The sequence below is a fragment of the Haliotis cracherodii genome, unplaced genomic scaffold (genome assembly GCF_022045235.1).
Source record: "Haliotis cracherodii isolate W230 unplaced genomic scaffold, xgHalCrac1.p SCAF_1, whole genome shotgun sequence".
Taxonomy (NCBI): domain Eukaryota; kingdom Metazoa; phylum Mollusca; class Gastropoda; order Lepetellida; family Haliotidae; genus Haliotis; species Haliotis cracherodii.
The window spans coordinates 20,148,273-20,169,609 of record NW_027266264.1 but is presented as its reverse complement, the minus strand read 5'-3'; the positions used below and the strand labels follow the sequence as shown (position 1 = coordinate 20,169,609).

Below are 21,337 nucleotides of genomic sequence, written 5' to 3'. Positions count from 1 at the left end.
TCATACAGCAAAGTACCGATTCCCTACAACACATGTGTTGTATCAGGATGATCTTTGTGAAAATGATGTGGTTGTGATATAGATTCATGTTTCCATTGTGGGGACACGCGACGTTTATAATGGAGGTTTATTGTCCGCCCCCTCAAAGTCCTCTTCTTGAGTGTCATTTGCCTGCTGGTACAATTGTTTACTAGGCAGATTTCCAAGTAACGAACGAAAAGGAGTGAATGCCCTATCAAATGCCCGTGTTAGATCTTAACCCATGTGAAAGCATGGCCTGTCAAATAAATTTGTGCAGTCCCGTGGCAAGTATTGATTAATTTAATGTCGTTAGGGGAGTGCGATGATCAAAGTACAAGCGTCAGTAGTTGTGAGGAAAATGTCACCATCTCAACCTGTTGCAGAGAGTGGAACTGCGGTTTTAGAAGCCTTAGGCCTGGCGCTTCCTAATATAACGTCAAGAAGATACACGGCTTTGTCATCGCCACATCAGAGGAGGCGGCAACACCGCATTACGACAACAGCTACGCCGAAACATCCGTTGGACAGGAGCGTTATTGGACTCGCTCCCCGCTAAGCCGTGGACCTAAAACCGTTCCATGATCATCTTTTGTAATACCGTTAATGGGGAAATCTATCGGACATTTCAGTGTAATTGTGGCGCATTCTGTTTGGTTAGGTAGATCACGTTAACTGAACATTATGTTGTCTTGGCTTGGATATTCTTTGCCACAGCGAGACACCCGCCATTTCTGGTGTTAACAAATATTACTAAGACTGAAACATCTTAAGAGGTATCTACTGGTAATGTTGTATTTTCACACTGAGGCTTAGTCAATGAACTGTGTGAGCAGTAGAATACAATTTGGCTCATCTGTGGCTTGTTTTGGAATTGGTATCCATCTGTTTTCACAACATCAACTGACTTCCCTGTGATGTGTGAAAGTTGCAAATTGTTTGGTATTTCTAATTAAGCTAGCGTATTGCAACACCGTTGTCAATCTTGATATTTAAATATTCATCGGGGCCATTCACAATTTCTTGCTTTGTCGTGCACAGTTTCAACCTGTAGACAAGCCTGGCTGTAATACCTGAATTAGCCACGAGGCTGGAAACTCAACTTGATTATAGTCTATTCCCAGGCTCTTGTGTCACAGTCCTTCATTTCGATTCTCTTTCTCATTTCTACTCTCACTATGCGGGTGCGAAACTAATTATTGGGAACCTTTAATCTGGCAAAAGATAATTGGATAAAAAGTCTCAAACTTGGGGTTCGCATTCTGGCCAAGTGTTTCTATGGCCTGTTTTGCAAGTAACCAAAGTTCGTGTTGAAATATTAAAGCGAACGGCTAAATTTAACCACCCTGTGATAACTTTTTTTCAGTAATCACATTTTTTCCTTTGAAGGCATGGAACTTGCTCTAACGTGTAAATCATGCTTGTTTTCTCTTCTAAAGCAGGAATAATATCCACATTAACTCCGCAATGATAATAAGAAAATACCTCAGTAGAAGCATTTTATTTTAGCGACAATGTAGCAACGGCGTTGACAATGTTTTTGACACGAATAATAAGTTTATAAATACTTACTGTAGAAATTATTGACATGGAACCTATTTCAGTCGCAAGCACTTAGGGAAATCTATGTTCAGCCATGATCAAAATTCAAGTGGCTTTGTTATTTGAAAATGGATTCCCAAAGAAACGTGAATGCAATAATAAAGCTATTCAGCAGTGGATGCTGAAAAACAATGACGTAATAGATACAGCGATTCTAGTTTAGGAGTCTCTTCTCGTTTAATACAGCGATTACTGTGCTTATTGTGCATTTAGTGGCAATAAAGCACTACCAGCTTTCTTTAGCCCCGACTGTCAATTGTTTGGGTCATGAAGAGGATCATTAACAGAGGACACACTGACATGGCTTTCTGATGAAATGCCTTAGTTTTTGTGTGTATTATTCGACTGTTCCAGAACAAAGAACTGTGTGTAGTTATGTTATTCGTTCACCTGGTCAACACCGCTGGACCTTGAGGACTGTGTACGTGCACTACCCGTGACGACCCGGGTTAGAACATGTCTTCAGCAACCATGCTTGTTGTAAGAGGCGATTAACGGGATCGGGTGGTCAGATTCGTTGTCTTGGTTGATGAATGTCATCGTAACAGAATTGCGTGGAGGATGCTTGTGATGTCAATCACTGAATTGTCTGGTCTAGGCTCGATTATTTACAGACCGCCGTTATATAGCTGGAGTATTGCTGAGTGGGAGTTAAACAACAAACAAACAAAACAAAAATGTAAGCGCTGCATGTGTAGACGTATTCCAGGCACATTGAGGCGATGAAGTGGCAGTGGACTTCAGAAATGTAGGGATCTGAAGCTGGGTCTTTGTCGTGTCGAGACAACTCTCCCACCACTAGACTACCCCACCGCCCCATAATGTATGCGAGGAATATGGCCGTAGTGGGTCAATAGGGTCCATGAAGGTTTGCGACTTGGCACAAGCGGTCAACCAATGTTAAAGGTACCCCGAGAGCTTGTAGAATTTCAGTCTTTGTTGATGTTCTAATGCGTTCGGAATATTTGGGCTAGTGAGCGTGTCGGGTTATTTGCACCCATACATCGGTCATGGTGTTTGTTGCACACACGATAATCCTTCAAGCAGGACGGATATTGAGATGGACAGGCCGTCTTACCACCTCAAGCAGGGAGCTCGCAACACAAACGCTGATCCACGACGTCTTTCCTGACACCCTTTCTTCTAAATCTTACCTGTAACCAAATGTAATAAGTCTTTCCACTGATGCATTGCGCCCAAACTGCATTACACGTATAAATGACAGGATAAAGTCCAACCTGTTAGGTTACGGCAACTACGTCGCTGACGTTCTTTGTCCGTAGATTGAGTAAACCTTTGGTGGGCAATATGTTGATGACTCCGCAGTGATATTTACACTGATAGTGTGTGGGTATGGTTTTACGCCGCTTTCAGCAATGTTTCAGCAATATCACACCAGAAATGGGATTCACCCATGTGGAGAATCGAACCTGGGTCTTCGGCATGATAAGCGAACGCTTTATCCACTGGGCTACAGCCCCTTACTACGATAGGCATTATTCGAATTTATGACTCCGTTATATTACCGTTCTGTCACATTTGTAGCCTCATTGTGTCGTCTATTTTTAAAACGCTGGTGTGTTATTATTGATGTATAAAGACATTTTATCACTTGTATACATAACTTCGCTATCCTAGTATATATACTTTATATATATACTTGTGCGTCGCCTAGGACTAAAATGTAAGTTAAAGTTTTCGGTATTCCTAAAGTGCGGTTGAAAGGCAAAAGATCTTGTGTGGATAAAGGAGTTTTGACAAGCCCGAATATCTGGACTTTCGTGTAACGATTCACTCGACAACAATTTGATTTTTCGCTATACCCTTGGACATGAATCGAGTGCGACAGTTCATGGATCGGTTTCAAAATGGTATTATAAACTGCCGCTCAAACGAAAATATACACTTAAAGAATAGATTTCACCAATACATTACAAACATTATCATAACGTTACTAGGCTGAACCCCTGCTCGTGGGTTTCACCGAAGTGGTAAACATCTGAGACCGGCATCACTTGGGGCTTTCCTCCCACATTAAGCTGACACGCCGTGATATAACTGGAATACTGTTAAAAGCGGCGTTAAACCCAAATCACTCACTCACTCACTACTAGGCTGAAACAGTCGCCGAAATACTGCCAACTTAAGATCCATAACACATTTATGATACCCGTATCAAAACATCGCCATCGAATAACCATTTCTTGTTTCTTTCATTACCATCAAACATGGGTCCATACTTTCTTTTGCCCAGCAGATTATGTGAAATGTTATGAACATAAATTGTAAAATACTATTGTCTGATTGTGTTTTCCAGAGGGTCTCAGACCACTGGTTTGTTCATCAACTCAAATCTGCTTAATATTTTATGATTCAGCAGCGTTCCTTCCCTTTTGGTGATTCCATTGTTTCCTTAGTTTGCCAAATGTCCAGTTTCATTGTATCGTATCTCGATCTTACTATCCTGGACGCGACGTTAAACCCAATTTCACCTCACCTCACCCCACCCGATCTTACTATCAACATATGTATCGTATCGCAACGAAATATATCATTACATCCCTAATAAGTATGTTTATAACCTATATTTATATCTCCGTTATATCATCATGTATGTTGATGATTTCCGATGTTATTAGTCACACGTGTTACTCCACTGTTAATATTTGTAGTTATTCCCCAGTCATACCACTATTGATATGTATAACTCTCCTATGAAATACTTTTTAGGTAATACTCATTTATTAAAATTATAACCCAGTTGTGATAAAAGAAGTATAACATTTGCATGTGCACAGATAGGTTTGTAGCAAAAATATTAAAAACCAAACTCTATTTAAAACATTCGACATGACCATCCTCATTGCATCAATCGCTTTATACATCTCTGCAGTGACAAATCCCACATGTTCGTGGTACCCAGCTATTTCAAATAATCACGTCAATACGTGTTCACAATATACAGCATGAAAATGGATATATCGTTCTCAGTATCACAGCTGGAAATATAGTCTGTCTCCAGACCCTAGAGAACAACATAATAATGAATCCAACTCAAGCCTAGAATGATTTGGCAAGTCTAGATTTCCCCCGCTCTAGCCCTGAAATTGAGCATTATTCTGGGCTCCATTTGTATTTTATTTTTTATATTTTGGAGATAATTATTTTTATTTGAGATAACTTTATTTCTGGGACTAAATGTTAGTTTATGGAAATAATAAATCATTCGGAAATAGATTTAATTCCATTGTCATAAGAGGCGGCCATGTTTAGGTGTCATCGTACCCCGACGATGTAGGGAATTAATGATAACATCAATCACAGGTTTTTCTGGCCCAGTCTCTGTTATTAATAGGCCGCAGTCGTATAGATGGCACGTTGCTGAGCGCGGAAACAAACAAACAATTCACATCATGTCCCGGTGACCGATCACTAACTAACTTGTCACGTGACGAGACTTCATCTGCGTGAAGTCGCGAGATTTCAGCTGCAGAAATGCACAGCACTCACAACATAACGGGCGCTCTGCCCACCTAGCCTCTGTTCTGTCGTCGTTCTGCCGCTGCTAGTTATATCTCGATATATTCAATTTGTACGCGTGTCCCCCGGGCTACTGTAATCAACAGATAATTCATTCAGGTGTAATAGCCTTGCCTAACAGGTCTCCAGCATTCTGTAGCCTCTACAGCCGTTTACACCTTTATGCAATTGACATTACCATTCGTCGTCCACAAGTGTGTTATCGGAACATATATGTTATGATTATGAGCTTCAAGGATGTAAAATGTATTATGATTCTGCTAAGTCGCGTACGGCATCATTCCAATATATCGGATATTGGTACTGTTGAATTGAGCAAGTTGGATTCAAACCAACACATTTTGATTCCTTACTGGCCGACCATGATATTCTAGGTGTTGGGGGAGGGGGGGGGGGGGGGGGGGGGGGGGTGACAGGACCTGTCCAGGATTTTATCAAAAGCAATTGTCCCAAAATATTCTTAATAATAATAATTGTGTTTCTGACTGTTGTAAAATAAGGAAATTGTGAGCCACAAAACATTCACTGTTGCAAGCTCGGTTTTCATATTAAAAACATATATAGGCTCATAGTTTTACTTCAAACAATATATGCTTTTGCAGATGTAGCAAATGAATCTGATCCTTACCGAATAGTGTTATGTACAATATTTGTATTAACTGATCACCCTAACACCACCGAGGCAGTGCCTTCGTCTAACGCAGGTTATTTAAAACAATATCCAGATATCGACTGGTAAGTGACATCCGACTGTGGAACGTACTGGCCTTTTACTCTCATCCAAGCCGAGTCGATTTGTTTGAAATAACAATAACTGAACTTGCATATCAAATTACTTGTTCCATCTGCATCCGTTATGGTATTGAACTACACAACGTTAATATCCGATTAACTGAATCTTGCAGCAGATGTTGTTATTAGTTAATGGGAACAACAGCAAACATGCCAGGTCAGTAATATTCAGCAGGGGCGTAGGCGATAGATTAAGGTGTACTTTTTTAATGCATATACGTTTCATTGTCCTCTTCTCAAACATACAAATGCACGTGTTACACCTGGGCCCACTTGCACAAAGCGATCTTAGCGCTAAGATGATCGTACTTCCCATACGTTAACATAGGCTTACGACGGTCTTAGCGCTAAGATCGCTTTGTGCAAGTGGGCCCTGATGGTTTAATTGTTATCGATGTTTGTCAAATGAAGATGCGCTTTTGTGTGTGGAAAATAATATGACAAACTACTGGAAATAGCAACGCAATCTCAATACTGTCGATTCTTATTGCAATCTTATCAATCAGAACGACACTTTCTGCTGCCATGGGACTCGGCTCCAGCTAGAAGCTATCTCCCGAAATCGCCCAAATCTTGTCTAATCTTACTAATAGAGATTTAAGCACAAGCCATGAGAATACCACTAATGAAAAGCTATCCTTAAGTGTTATTTCTAAAAACAGCCTGGACCATAAGTGTCATATTGTACGGAGCACATAGAAGACTCCAGGTAAAGGCATTTCGATGACTAGTGACATCAAAATGGTATAGGGATGCTGACAATATTCTTGTATGGGGATGGACCCACCAGTGAAAGATGAGAATGGGAACACAACCATCTCGCTAAATAGGTCCATTATATGAGAGGACAGTCTGGAACGTCTAATCTGCTATGACACTTTCACGTTCAACAGCGGATACATTTTGTAAAGGAGGGGTTTATTTCCTGACTTGAAAGTCGCGTTTAGTTATCGTGTAATGTTGTTGAATGTATTCCATGAAATAGTAATGGCGGTGTTCACTTCTAGTATATTCTCACAATTTTCCGAATGTATAAATGTGATTTAAGAAGGGACGATCGCTGTTGAATATAGGATACTGTGCTGTTTTGTAGCTTGTAACTTTCTTGACTCATTGACCAATCTGCTTTCCCAAGGATGCTCTTCCAGTTTTATACACGAATACAACACTCCCGCTTGTATCTATCCCCATGGACCTGTGTGCTGTTATATTCCCATTAAAGGTGACTATTGTGGGCTCCTTGTCAATTGTTGTAACCACAACAATAGTATGTAAACTTTCGAAAAGAACCAGTTAATATTTCCTGACATTATTTGGTAAGATGACATTTATCTGCCTCTGAAGATCCGGGTTAGAAAGGCCTTCAGCAACCCATGCTTGTCGCAAGAAGCTAACATGATCGGATCGTCACACCCGCAGAATTGGTTGATGCATGTCATCGTACCCCTATTACGTAGGTCGATGCTCATGATGTCAATTACTGGATGTCTGGTCCAAATTCGAGTTTTTATAATTTATAATTTATAGACCGCCGTCATATGGCTGAAATATTCTTTGGTGTAGCTTTAAGCAACAACAAACAAATCCCTAACAAGAGTGATATTTCCTAGGTTCCAGGGGAAGTTGACCGCAAAGGGTTGCTTTGCTGTAAAGTTTGGCAAATGTGGGTCACTTCAAACATGGTAATCAGTCGCATGTCCAATTTATTACTCCTTTCTTGTATCAGTGTCAACTCTCATTATATCATCTCAACATCTACGTACTTCCGCCGAGCAATAAACAATTGCAATTCAATGATAGTTCGATCGTTAAACCGGCCCCTTACTACCAAGGGGTTTTCTACTAGCCAGTATGAAAATATACAAATCATAATTTCACACAATATAAAACGTCAGCGCCAAAGAATAACCAATATCTATTATCCACCAAAACAGTGAGTGAGTAAGTGAGTAGGGTTTTACCCGCTTTTAGCAATATTCCAGATATATCACGGCGGGGGATACCAGAATCCACCAAAACAAATTCCATTGGGCATAAAAGGCCAAATAGCGGGGGGTGGGGGGAATATATGAATGGATCACTCACGCCAGGTGTACATGGGTAAGCATGTCCTGCCCTACCGGTAGCAACCCAAACTCACACAATTTGCCTAAAAGTTACTCCTGCTATGCGACGGCGGCACGTGAGGTGAAATGGGGTTTAACGCCGCGTCCAAGATTTTTGCACTTATATAGAGACGTGCATGTACGTGTGTGTGTTTGTGTGGCTGCTTGTACTAGTCCAGAATGATACCATGCCGCAGTTTTACATGAATACCACACTCAGACACAGTATACTGACTCCGAGCCGACCAGTCCTTGTTTTAGCCCCTTAATGCCGAGCGCCAGACAGGGTAACAACAAGTACCATCTTTAAACATCTTTTGCGACGGCGGCACGTAAAATAACGTAACAATAGAGTGATGGACCAGTAATCCACACGCTAGCGCATCTACTGGTGTTGTAGTAAAACTAGAGGGTAGATGATATTCAAGGTGATAGGGTTTAACATTCTGTGAGTGAGTGAGTATTACAAAATCATGGCCTGGAACCATGAATGACGTCACGCATTATACGTCTAGCGAAAGACAATAAGACAACTCAAGCATCAGTTACCGTGTAAGATCCTTCCATTAAACCATTGAACACATTCACGGGTGGTTTAATACAATCGATGACGTCATTATTCACAATGTGTATTAGTAAGTGCTATGTTTGTTTCCTTGTCTATTGATTACGACTACGCTGTACAACAATCAGCCTCTCCCGCAGCCCATCTTCTCCCTCCGTGACATCGGAGTTATTGTACTGGTTGTGATCAATATGCAAAGAAGATACTATTTATTGATGTGGATTGTGATCGTTTGATTTCTGTAAGCAGGTGGCGTATTTGTTAACTTTGCAAATATTAACAACGTCAGAAAATAATTGGTCTCAATTACCTGCCGAAACATGTTCCTTTTGGCATAATAGGCAAAGCAGCGGTGGAAAGTATCTGAATGGATCACTGGAAATCAGTGAGTGAGTGAGTATGGTTTTACGCCGCTTTTAGCAATATTCTAGCAATATCACGGCGGGGGACACCAGAAATGGGCTTCACACATTGTACCGATGTCGGGAATCGAACCCGGGTCTTCGGCGTGACGAGCGAACGCTTTAACCACTTGGCTACCCGACCGCCCCTCTGGAAATCAGTGATGACACCAGGCGTTCACGAAAAGAGTAGGCATATCTGCCCAACCGGTAACAACTGTATAATGTATTCTTTTCCGTGACCTTTACATCCGAGAAGCGAAATCAAAAGTGGGAGGAAAGCCCGAAGTGATGCAGATCTCAGACGTTTACAACTTGGGTGAACCCCACGAGCACGGGTATGATGCTGACAAACCAGAAACATAATCGTGGCGAACCGGGATTCGATCCCACAATCATAGGTTTCTGGCGTGCCCAAGGGACGCAACTCTGCACAGCGAATCGCTGCCTTAGACGACCTGGCCACCCGTGTCCCCGAAACCAAACGATTTTTATATCTATTATGTATGTGTTCTACCGATATCTTACAACACATTTACAAATCTCGATGTGCTTGCGTGTATATTTCTGTTTTAGGTGAATAATTTCAATGTACAAATGCTTTTTATATGTAAACTTGTGTTATCATTGTGTAACATACCATTGTGTCATCATTAGAACAAAGTGTCAGGATTATCTTACCACTGTGTCAGCATTAGAACAAGTGTCAGGATTATATTGCCATTGTGTCAGCATTAGAACAATCGTCAGGATTATATTACCATTGTGTCAGCATTAGAACAAGTGTCAGAATTATATTACCATTGTGTTACAACATTAGAACAAGTGTCAGGATTATATTACCATTGTGTCAGCATAAGAAAAAGTATCAGGATTATATTACCATTGTGTCAGCATTAGAACAAGTATCAGGATTATATTACCATTGTGTCAGCATTAGAACAAGTGTCAGGGTTGTATTACCATTGTGTCAGCATTAGAACAAGCGTCAGGATTATATTACCATTGTGTCAGCATTAGAACAAGTGTCAGGGGTGTATTACCATTGTATCAGCATTAGAACAAGTGTCAGGATTATATTACCATTGTGTCAGCATAAGAACAAGTGTCAGGATTATATTACCATTGTATCAGCATAAGAACAAGTGTCAGGATTATATTACCATTGTATCAGCATAAGAACAAGTGTCAGGATTATATTACCATTGTATCAGCATTAGAACAAGTATCAGGATTATATTACCATTGTATCAGCATAAGAACAAGTGTCAGGATTATATTACCATTGTGTCAGCATTAGAACAAGTGCCAGGATTGTATTACCATTGTATCAGCATAAGAACAAGTGTCAGGATTATATTACCATTGTATCAGCATAAGAACAAGTGGCAGGTTTATATTACCATTGTATCAGCATAAGAACAAGTGTCAGGATTATATTACCATTGTGTCAGCATTAGAACAAGTGTCAGGGTTGTATTACCATTGTGTCAATATTACACCATTGTGACCCTGTATGTTCTTGTCGTGTTTGTCATCCTCTCGATTGTACGTTTGTGCAACCGTTTCACTATATTCGGTTAGCTAGCTATTGTGAGAACCTGTTAAAAACATATTTGTGACCTTCTTTGTATCCATGAACATATCAGTGTGTGAAGACACATGACACACTAGCCCTCGAACCATTCGTCCAACATCAATATAGTTCAACAACTCCTTGCCTCGAGCAAAGCAACAGGTCAAAATCCAGGCATCGATTTTTTACTAGTGGTATGCAGATCTGTCCCCGCCACCTGGCGGGGAATGTCGTCACTATCCCTGCCTCACTTGACTTGTCCCGCGCTCTCTGATTAAATGTGATTGCACGATGAATGTCAAAGATGAAGATACTCTCTGAGCTAGTCAACTTGGTCACGTGATCTCAGCAAGGTCAGCCTCTTTTAGACTGATTGTGATTGAATTCCGTGGAGAATCACCAAGTTGAGATTAGTGATTAAACCCGAGAGAGTTGCAGATTCTACGTCATTGGGACAAGCGGTTGGCCATGTTGATACCCCTGTTGGCATCATCACTCATCAAAAACTCTAACCATCCGATTACAAAGTCACCACACAATTCTGCTTTTGTGTGCACGGACATCAATGACGACCTAATGCCAAATGGGACGTCACAAGCTTGTCTTGTCTCTATTGAGTCTGTTCTTTCTTGAAGTTGCCATACTGAGAGGCCAGTGATCGGTGACCGGCTCAAGGTACAACTAAATGTCAAACAAAATTATTTCAGCGAAATTAAATCTTTGTAACTCGTGATCGCAATGAGAAATTCGACACGTGTCACTTGTGGTGTGCACGTGATATTTCGAGCTGAGAGTTCCGTGCCCATCTCTCGTGGTGTACACGACCGTTCATCTCATGAAATTCGCATACCTCGCTCGTCACACATGTGACTCATAAAAAAATACATATTTCCGTTTTGCATCTCAGCATCTGGATTACGAACGATCTGAAGCAGGCGTTTGGTGAAAGTGCGTCCAATGGTTGCTTGGATCCACTGGTATACGATCATGATCCTTATCTCGCTATGCTATACCCCAGCTAGAGATGAACGGCAGCGATCTTGGTCAATTTCCATTAAGCTGACAATCCAGGATATATAGCTGACATTCAGCCCTGCTGGTGGTGCAGGATACGCTCACCATTTCACGAACACCAGGTGTCATCACTATTTCATAGTGATTCATAAACACATGCTCATGATATAGTCGGAATCCTTCAATTGACTGTCTTTGATTGAGATTTAATATGCATATGGAAAGGGTTTTGTCGCTTTTATCATCCAAAGAAAGAATACTCGTAGTTATGATATATAACAGTCTCTGGACCAGAAGGAAGCTCTCTAGTCGAGACATAACATCCCTTTACTTGTGGCATATACCAGTCTGTTTATTAGAATGAATCCCTTTACCTGTGGCATATACCAGTCTGTTTATTAGAATGAATCCCTTTACCTGTGGCATATACCAGTCTGTTTATTTAGAATTCAGCCCTTTACCTGTGGCATATACCAGTCTGTGTATTTAGAATGAATCCCTTTACCTGTGGCATATACCAGTCTGTGTATTTATAATTCAGCCCTTTACCTGTGGCATATACCAGTCTGTGTATTTAGAATTCAGCTCTTTACCTGTGGCATATACCAGTCTGTGTATTTAGAATGAATCCCTTTACCTGTGGCATATACCAGTCTGTTTATTTAGAATTCAGCCCTTTACCTGTGGCATATACCAGTCTGTGTATTTATAATTCAGCCCTTTACCTGTGGCATATACCAGTCTGTGTATTTAGAATGAATCCCTTTACTTGTGGCATATACCAGTCTGTGTATTAGAATGAATCCCTTTACCTGTGGCATATACCAGTCTGTGTATTTATAATGAATCCCTTTACCTGTGGCATATACCAGTCTGTGTATTAGAATGAATCCCTTTACCTGTGGCATATACCAGTCTGTGTATTTAGAATGAATCCCTTTACCTGTGGCATATACCAGTCTGTGTATTTAGAATGAATCCCTTTACTTGTGGCATATACCAGTCTGTGTATTTAGAATTCAGCCCTTTACCCGTGGCATATATCAGTCTGTTTATTTAGAATGAATCCCTTTACCCCTGACATATACCAGTCTGTTTATTTAGAATTCAGCCCTTTACCAGTGGCATATACTAGTACCAGTCTGTTGATCAGAAAGAAGCCCTTTACCTGTGTTACATACATGTCTGTTTATTATAAGGATGCCTTTACCTGTGTCATATGCCATTTGGTACATCAGAAGGAAACCCTTTATCCGTGTCACATACCATTATGTAGATCAGAAGAAAACCCTTTTCCTGTGTAAATTACTATTATGTATAGCAGAAGGAAACCCTTCATCCGTGTCACATACATGTCTGTTATTATAAGGATGCCTTCACCTGTGTCAAATACCATTATGTATTTCAGAAGGAAACCCTTTTCCTGTGTAAATCACTATTATGTATATCAGAAGGAAACCCTTCACCTGTGTCACATACCAGTCTGTTTATTAGAATGGTGCCTTTTCCTGTGTCACATACCAGTCTGTTTATTAGAAGGGTGGCTCTACATGTGGCATATACCAATCTGTATATCAGAAGGGAACCCTTTACCTGTGTCATATACCAATCTGTATATCAGAAGGCAACCCTTTACCTGTGCCATATACCAATCTGTATATCAGAAGGAAACCCTTTACCTATGTCATATACCAATATGTATATCAGAAGGCAACCCTTTACCTGTGTCATATACCAATCTGTATATCAGAAGGCAACCCTTTACCTGTGTCATATACCAATCTGTATATCAGAAGGCAACCCTTTACCTGTGTCACATACCAGTATGTAGATCAGCAGGAATCCTTTTACCTGTGTCATATACCAATCTGTATATCAGAAGGAAACCCTTTACCGATGTCATATACCAATCTGTATATTAGAAGGAAACCCTTTACCTGTGCCATATACTAATCTGTAGATCAGAAGGACGCCCTTATATATAACCCTTATATATCAGTATGTTTACCACAAGGAAACCATTTACCTGTGGTATATACCAGTCTGTATATTAGTCAAAAAGCCTTTACCTGTTTTATATATCAGTATGTTTACCACAAGGAAACCCTTTACCTGTGGCATATACCAATCTGTACATCACCTCTTGACGTGACATACATATATACATGTAGAACATTCTAAATATCAGAGGGAAGCCTTTTGTTGTATCATAAACCCATATTGTGTTTCCTCGTGTTCAGCATGTATTATGTTCGCGTACTGCGTCAGGTGCAGGTTGTTTTCAGGATATGAATTAGTCGCCAACAACGACTCCAGTAACATGAAGTCATGCAATTTGCTTATTGTTCGTTATTCCAATTTATATATGCTAGGTATTATTGCCAATCTATTTTGCAATTCATTGGAAAAAAACTGCCTACATATACATTTTATTCACCTACCATAAATTTATTCACCTTTGTTAAATGTCATCAAGGGGCTTCCTCCATTACGCGCAAGCCATACGACCCGGTGCACGCCGCACAACAACATATGTTAATAATGATACAAAATTGAATATATAAAGAAGGATGGCAACACATGTGTGGATACTCAAATAGCCAGTCAAGCGAGATTACATTAACCATTCTTCCACTGAAACAATTAATATTTGAAATCAATTAATAGCCTCCACATCCCTTTACTATGAATGAGTGGATATGCTCCACTGGCAAATAACATGTTTCTTGTTAGAGTGATTCGTCAAATATCATTATCACTTGAGCCAGACAATTGTATCTTGTAGGCAACAATGGCACTTAAATGGTCAACGTTTGTGAACACATGCTATACATGTACGAACACTACCGGCTGCTGTGCAGAAACACGTACCCTGAGCTTCATAGTTGAAGGCAATGCGTTGTACTGTTGACAGGATACCTTACCATTCGGGACATGTAGAATAGCGTGGACATTCAGATTTGTGTGACATTCATGGATTATGTTCATGTATCCAGGAGGTGTAAGGGTATATGTCTCCACGGAAGGAATGGTGTGTGTATTGGAAGCTTCTATGTTATTGAATGTTTAATAGGAGATATCCTGTGCTAGCAACGTATCCATACAGCAAGCCCGAGAAAGGTAACTGACAGCTGCAAGCAAGCAATGAATAACAAGTATTTCACCCGATCTGCAACTCGAGTTCCCGTTAAATACTGAAACGCTATAGTTACAGTTAGATTTAAATCCTAATTTTAAATTCTTCCTATTAATTAATGATGTATGGTAATTGATTGTCCTTGGTTAATATCCTTCCTAATACTGTCACCACCGGCGGATGAAGGCGTCTGTGGCATAAGTATGTGGCGTCTTGCATAAGAACTCTACATGGCACTCCTAAACTGGTCTCAGCCAAGGCTGTCTTGTTGGACCCTGCATCTTCTCCACGGAAGACGACCAGTGCTATCAGATAATAGATTTTTCTAACATGGGTTTCAAGCATATACTCACACGAAGAATACCGACAAGTGTGTGGATGTTGATGACTCGGACATTTCTATAAGCCATGTTGAAGCAGATTGAAACGGATATTCGAGTAACGCATTTATGGAGATTGGTGCGGTGATACGCTGCGTTTTAACGTGAAAAGATTAATTAACGGATCCTTCCATGAAGCTAAATGACTAAATATAACGCTCCTTTGGATGCCTATTAATATTTAATCTGGCTGCATTTGAGGAATCATATGATCATTGAATGTCAAAGTGTGCATGTTACAACGGTACAAGAAAAGCCAAGAGACTACCCGAGGAAGCTTGTTCTATGGATGGAAACGATAGGAGCTGCTTATGGATCTAGCCAAAGTCGAGCCGTCACTGCCAAATATGGGAAACTCCCACTGTTATACAGCAATAAAACGCAAGAAAATACCACCATCTGAATGTGAATCTCACCCGATGACGAACAAGCATTTAAAAAGGGACCGGCCACATTCGGCAAGTATTATTGTTAAACCTTTCTTCGTGATGTGAAGTCTTTATGAACGTAAATTATATAAAATTAAATATACATAGACATTTAATAAAACATTATTTCTATATCTTCAGTTTCTCTTAGAATCGGTCGCCAGTCAGTTCTTTCAAAATGGAATCGTATAAGCCTGGACACTGTATGCATCCTATCGTACCTATTGAATGGCATGATTACAGAAACATTAAGGCGGACAGTACTTAAACCAGTCTGGAATCCATACTGCAGCTCCGCGTTTTAATTTGAGGTATCAGGATGATATCTGAACCAATCTTACACGGTGATGTGAGTTGCATACTGAATTGGGTCTTCTAATAACTGATATGTTACACACCGAGTTGGTTCCTGCCCAACTTTAACATTACACACCAGATTGGGCCTTCTATAAAAGAAACATTATTACACTCCGAATTGGGGCATCTATAAATGCTATATATTCAAAACAGAATTGGTCCCTTTATAATTATTATATTTCACGCCGAATTAGGTCCTGCATAATATGTTACATACTTACCTGGTTTCATCTGTAGATATGTTTTGAAACATAATTGATACCTTTCCTAATTTTGTATATCATACCGAATTGGACTCTCCATAACTCTTATAGTATATATATACTGAATGGCCCTTACATAAATTTAGCGTAAATCTTACATTGCAAAAATGATTTTGGTCCTTCATAAATCTTATAAAATGTACCAAATAACCTACTCTATTATTTTGGAATCTGAACAGTGCTCCGATAATTCTATTTTACATCCATTTTGACCATTCAATAAATCTTATTTTACTTTCCTAATTGGGCCTTCTATTATCTTATTATACATACCGAATCGAGCCTGATGTAGTATTATATTATGTTTTACAACATTAGACCTCTATCATCCTATATTACACACCGAATTGGGCCCTCTATAGTCTTACATTTCATACCGAATTTGGTCTTCATTATTTTTTTATTTTTTTTATTATTATTATTATTATTATTATTATTATTATTATTATTATTATTATTATTATTAAAAATCTTTCGAATAGTATACAACTTATTATATATTGACGAATTATCTTTGATGTGTGCCTTCTTGTGTTATTTCGTTTTTTTACAGAGATACTTTATACATATATTGTATACTCCCCAAGGAGCGAAGAATGACATCTCAGTAATAATAATGTAGACTTGTTTATTCACTTGGTGAATGTAATCTTGCGCATTATAAATGGAATTATTATCATACAGCTTTAAATAAAATAAATGCAGCAAAGAGGGTTTGGGTGATCCTGGCACAGTCGGGCTGGTTAGGTTTATCATCAGCTCAGAGCCCTTGCAGCCCAGACAGCGAATGGGACTTCTCCCAGGAAGCGCTGGCAAGTCAAACCCACCCAGAACTATTCGGAGAATGTGAAGACTCCCCAACACTTCAGTCTTCTGCATTACGCAGATTGTCAGAAGGGTTGTATTCCTGGTAGCAAACCCGGGCACTCTCCCAATGTCAGTCAACAGATTGGGAGATACCAAACCTAAGGCACCAAGAGTCGGACAAATTTATTCTTGGGATGCAAGCGTGACATTTCGAAACCGATGTCTCCATATTTGCCATGTTTTTCCTGAATCTTGCCAATCACATTGTTGTTAAAAGTGACGGAAAACTCAATGATATAAATGATTTCATTGGATTTATCAAAAAGGACATGATAGGTTTGTTGGCCTGGATAGCTCTGAGGCTGTATACGGGCCTATTCTAAAGAATTTTGTATTTATTATTTTCCATGACGCCCTCTACATATTCTGATCGTACCATGGATGGACCTCTGTGTCAAAACCACAAGCCTGGCGAAGGCGGTAATACAATGATTGAGCTACACCATCATGTCGCTTAAGATACCGTGTTAGTGCCAAAGTCTCAGTATATTCATTGTATAATCTACATTTCATGTTAACATTTTTATGCAAAATCACACATTGACGGTTTCGAGTGGGAAGTGACTGGTCCTGAGCAGCAAACAGAAAGCTTTCTGTTTCACTTCTCATGCCAGCCGACTTCATGCAAGCAAAGGACTCTGCAGGGTTGCTTATTTTCTCAACACACTGCACATAAACTCGAGTCTGTATGTCATGGCCGATTTGACAAGTCACTTCGCTTGGTTGACACTCATTTCTGTACCGTCCAGCAGCACAGAACCATCAACAAAATCAACACTGACATTGAGATTATGTCCCACACCCTTGGCTCGTTAAGTAAACTGTGGATATTATTATTAGTATTATTAGTATTATCAGCAGCAGCAGCAGCATCCTACTGGGGGAAGTGATGCGAGAAGATACATAGCTTCTCTTAACCTTCTCTGTAGCATGAACCTGTCGTCAACACCTCACCACGCAGTAGACGTTAAAGCTTTCCCTCCTCTTCCATAATGCCGCAGACACTAGAACTCCCACTCGGAGAGTCCTCCTGTACTTCGTGCGAAGTGAAGGGCCTTCACGCTTCAAACAGTAACCTAACGCCAGCGTACCTGGCCATGCTCGTTAGAGGACATTGCAGTGGTAACAAAGGTCAAATCTTTACACCTACGTTCAATATAATCAACAGACAAAAATCAATTCTCTTTCTCAATTTAACAATGAATATTTTATGAACAAATGTGTCATGTACATATGTCAACACAATTAACCTTCGAAGCAAAGTGTAACCAAACACAGTATACTGTCTGTAGATGCGGGAGTTGCTTAGTTTGCATAACACCCAAGTCATATTACTTGTCATAGTTTCTTCTACTCCTTGCGTGGGGTCTGTTTCATCTTCCCGTTCATCATCCGTAACAAGTAACACATAGGCCATTGATAGCAAGGTGTCCTTTGTGTAAAATCATTAATCGCAGTTAACACCCATCAAGACCTTAATCATATAAATGTCAAGTTTACACGTGTATTAAAACGACAGGTTAATGGACACAATTATCTGAACATCTCAAGCCTAACCCCACTACCACACTATATCGACCCCGTGCAGATAATGTTCTGCTTGTCTACCTACTATATAAATGATTGTATGCATATTGATTTGAAAACATAGGCTATTGTTATAGAATCAATGCTAACGTAAAACACACGTACAATAGCTAATGTATCACTGTGTAGAAAAACAATATTTATCATCGTGTATCGCTCCCTGTACATTAATTCTAGATGTGTTACGTTGATGCACGGTTCACTGCAGAGGGAATGGACGTCATGTTTCAGGAGCTGACCGTTGGCAACGCGTGTCCAAATTCTACAATAGGATATTAGCGTGAATCTTTGTTTGTTTAGCATTATCGTGTGCACAGGAAACACAATAGAGGTCACTTTGACATGTCAGCTCTTGTAAAGAATTTCATAATGAGGTTGATGGTTCACATAGCGACACATTATTTGTTGATATTACCCACACTTCCGGTTTGTCTTCACAGCGTCAAGCATGTAGTTTAGTCTGAAGGAACACGCGCCCTGCTAGTGATACCACTCACATTTAACGTGTCTGGAGACTTATGTATGAAAGTATTGATGTATTAGTGAAGACGTGTGTCGGTTTACCTGCTCACAATACTCGAACAATATGACAGAAGGTTCATATTGTTCCTTGTTTTAACATATCTTATTGTCCATGCAGACAATTGGATTGTGCACAAGTGCACCACTTATTGTGGTCTCTTCCCTGTATACAGTTAAACATATCATATGATGGAAATGAACAATCTATAATTTAAATACGTCAATGTTGAAACAGTGCACAATGAACAATATGTTCGAAAGAGAAATAATTGTGTACATCTCATACATATGCAAATATCATAGTTTAATATTTAAATATAAATTTGACAATATTAATTAGTTACAATGCGCAAAGAATCATATGCTGCAAATTATGTATTTTTTTGCAAATTCATATAGAAAAATATATATAAGCAGTGATAATCACGAGTGGGATAAGCAAGAGGGTTTACTTCTATGCCTTCTGTAGTCATGCAGATGTCCGTTTACCAATCTGTCAGTGTTCAACAAAGGGATTATCTGATTCCTCTCCCTCCAGTCCAGTCTGTACATGAGATCACCCTCTACACTTCCTCTGCAAATTAGAATCATTATGAGTTCTTTATTGTTGACGATTGTGGATTGATTTTGAACACGTATTTCATTGAATGAGGCATTGTGTCCTGTACGAGATATAACCGCCTCTGCAGCGGAAGCTTGTCTATTGGGGAACAACCGGTCGATGCAGGAATGTAGTCACTGCTAACCCGTACAGCCAATGACTGGGTGCCCGGTCTGATCGCCACCTACCCTTCCGATATCGGGTGTCCAGAGCTCTGTCTACCCTTTTGGTGTCGGGTCCCAGCTCACTCTACCCTCAGGTGCTTGGTACCCTTGGTTTAAACCAATGTAGTAATGAACGAACTGGCCAATAATGAGAGTGCAGTGCTGACACGTGTGAACCAGGCGTATTTCGTGGCAGCGGTCGGATAGAAGCAGACGACTATTTGGTAAGGAGCAGACGACACAATCACGACTCGATAGGGGTTAAGCCAATGGAGTTGTAGTATCAGCCAGGTAAGGCGTACTTTCTGCTACGTTTGTTTCATAAAGGGAAAGCAACATTATTAGTTTATCTACTTTGGTTTCTTTATATTAATTTCATCTTTTTAAAGTACTGATGTAGAATGTGGATAGAGTATGCAACTGAGTAATTAAGGCCAGGTAAATACATGATGTGACTTTCTGTCAGACACTTTTCCATTCCAACACAGGTATCAGTGAGGTGATTATACCACCCGTTCACCGAACACCTGGCTTTACTGTGTATCCAACACACACGGGTTCATGAGTATATGTATCTGTGATTGTGTTTCTCCCATTGAGATTGGACGCCTTTGTGCATGTCACAGGGATATTCCTTCAAGAATCGGAACTTGTATTCAAGGATCCGTACTACACAGTCATGTAACAGCAATTAAGTTACTTTACCGAGATGTTTGTTTGCCTCAAGCAGGAAGTTATATGTTAGCAAGTTGTTGTTTTTTAAATAGAAGACTTATCTTTCTGTTCTATTTTATTGGATAGCAGCATAACCTTCTTTTGGAAAAAAGAAAACGTGTTCATTCTTTAGGTAATCGTGGTGTTTTAAGGAAAACGTGTGAATATTTTATCTGAAATAACTCCATAACCTGGCTGAAGTGTACCCTTACCGATTGATTTCTATCGCTTTCCCTTCCCTCGAGCAACGTCTCGCGTCGCTTAGCTCCACTCATCTTAGTATCATCTTAGTAAATAATTAAACTTAACATATAGTATTTCAACTGCATCTACAAAGACAGCAGACACGGCATACATTTGACCTCACGTGTAGACACTGTGTTACTTCAAATCGTTTACAAAATTAAGTCTCTCAAGAAGGGAGATATTATCACAGGATAGTTGTTTTACATTTGTCAAGGTTTCTGTAATTTCCTCCCGTAGCATATGCTTACTCACACAAAGTAGAAAAAAGGGGCAGATTTTCGATTTGAAATGTGTTATCCTCCGAGTCAGTTTGTGCGGACATCGGTTCATGGCTCAGCCGTGAATGAAGCAGCTTATTGTTTGCTTAAATCTCAACTTGGTGAGACCCATGCCTTTGTTCCTGTGTTTCCATCCATTCCAGGTGTCCCTCGCCGTGCCATTGATAGCATATTGCTAAAC

The 21,337-nt window shown here is 39.9% G+C and overlaps 1 protein-coding gene across 3 annotated transcripts in view; it reads left to right on the top strand.

The window, feature by feature from the left end:
- The window catches only part of LOC139461465 (calmodulin-like), a 77,940-nt gene that overhangs the window by 31,628 nt on the left and 24,975 nt on the right, over positions 1–21,337 (top strand). Inside the window, exon 1 of one of the 3 annotated variants that reach the window (XM_071242998.1) lies at positions 14,488–15,587. The exons of the other annotated variants lie outside the window; for them this stretch is intronic. Within the exon in view, the coding sequence (XP_071099099.1) occupies positions 15,441–15,587 (147 nt within the window). The 5' untranslated portion in view covers positions 14,488–15,440. Of the gene's footprint in view, positions 1–14,487; positions 15,588–21,337 lie in introns of those variants that run through there. 3 annotated transcript variants of the gene reach the window in all.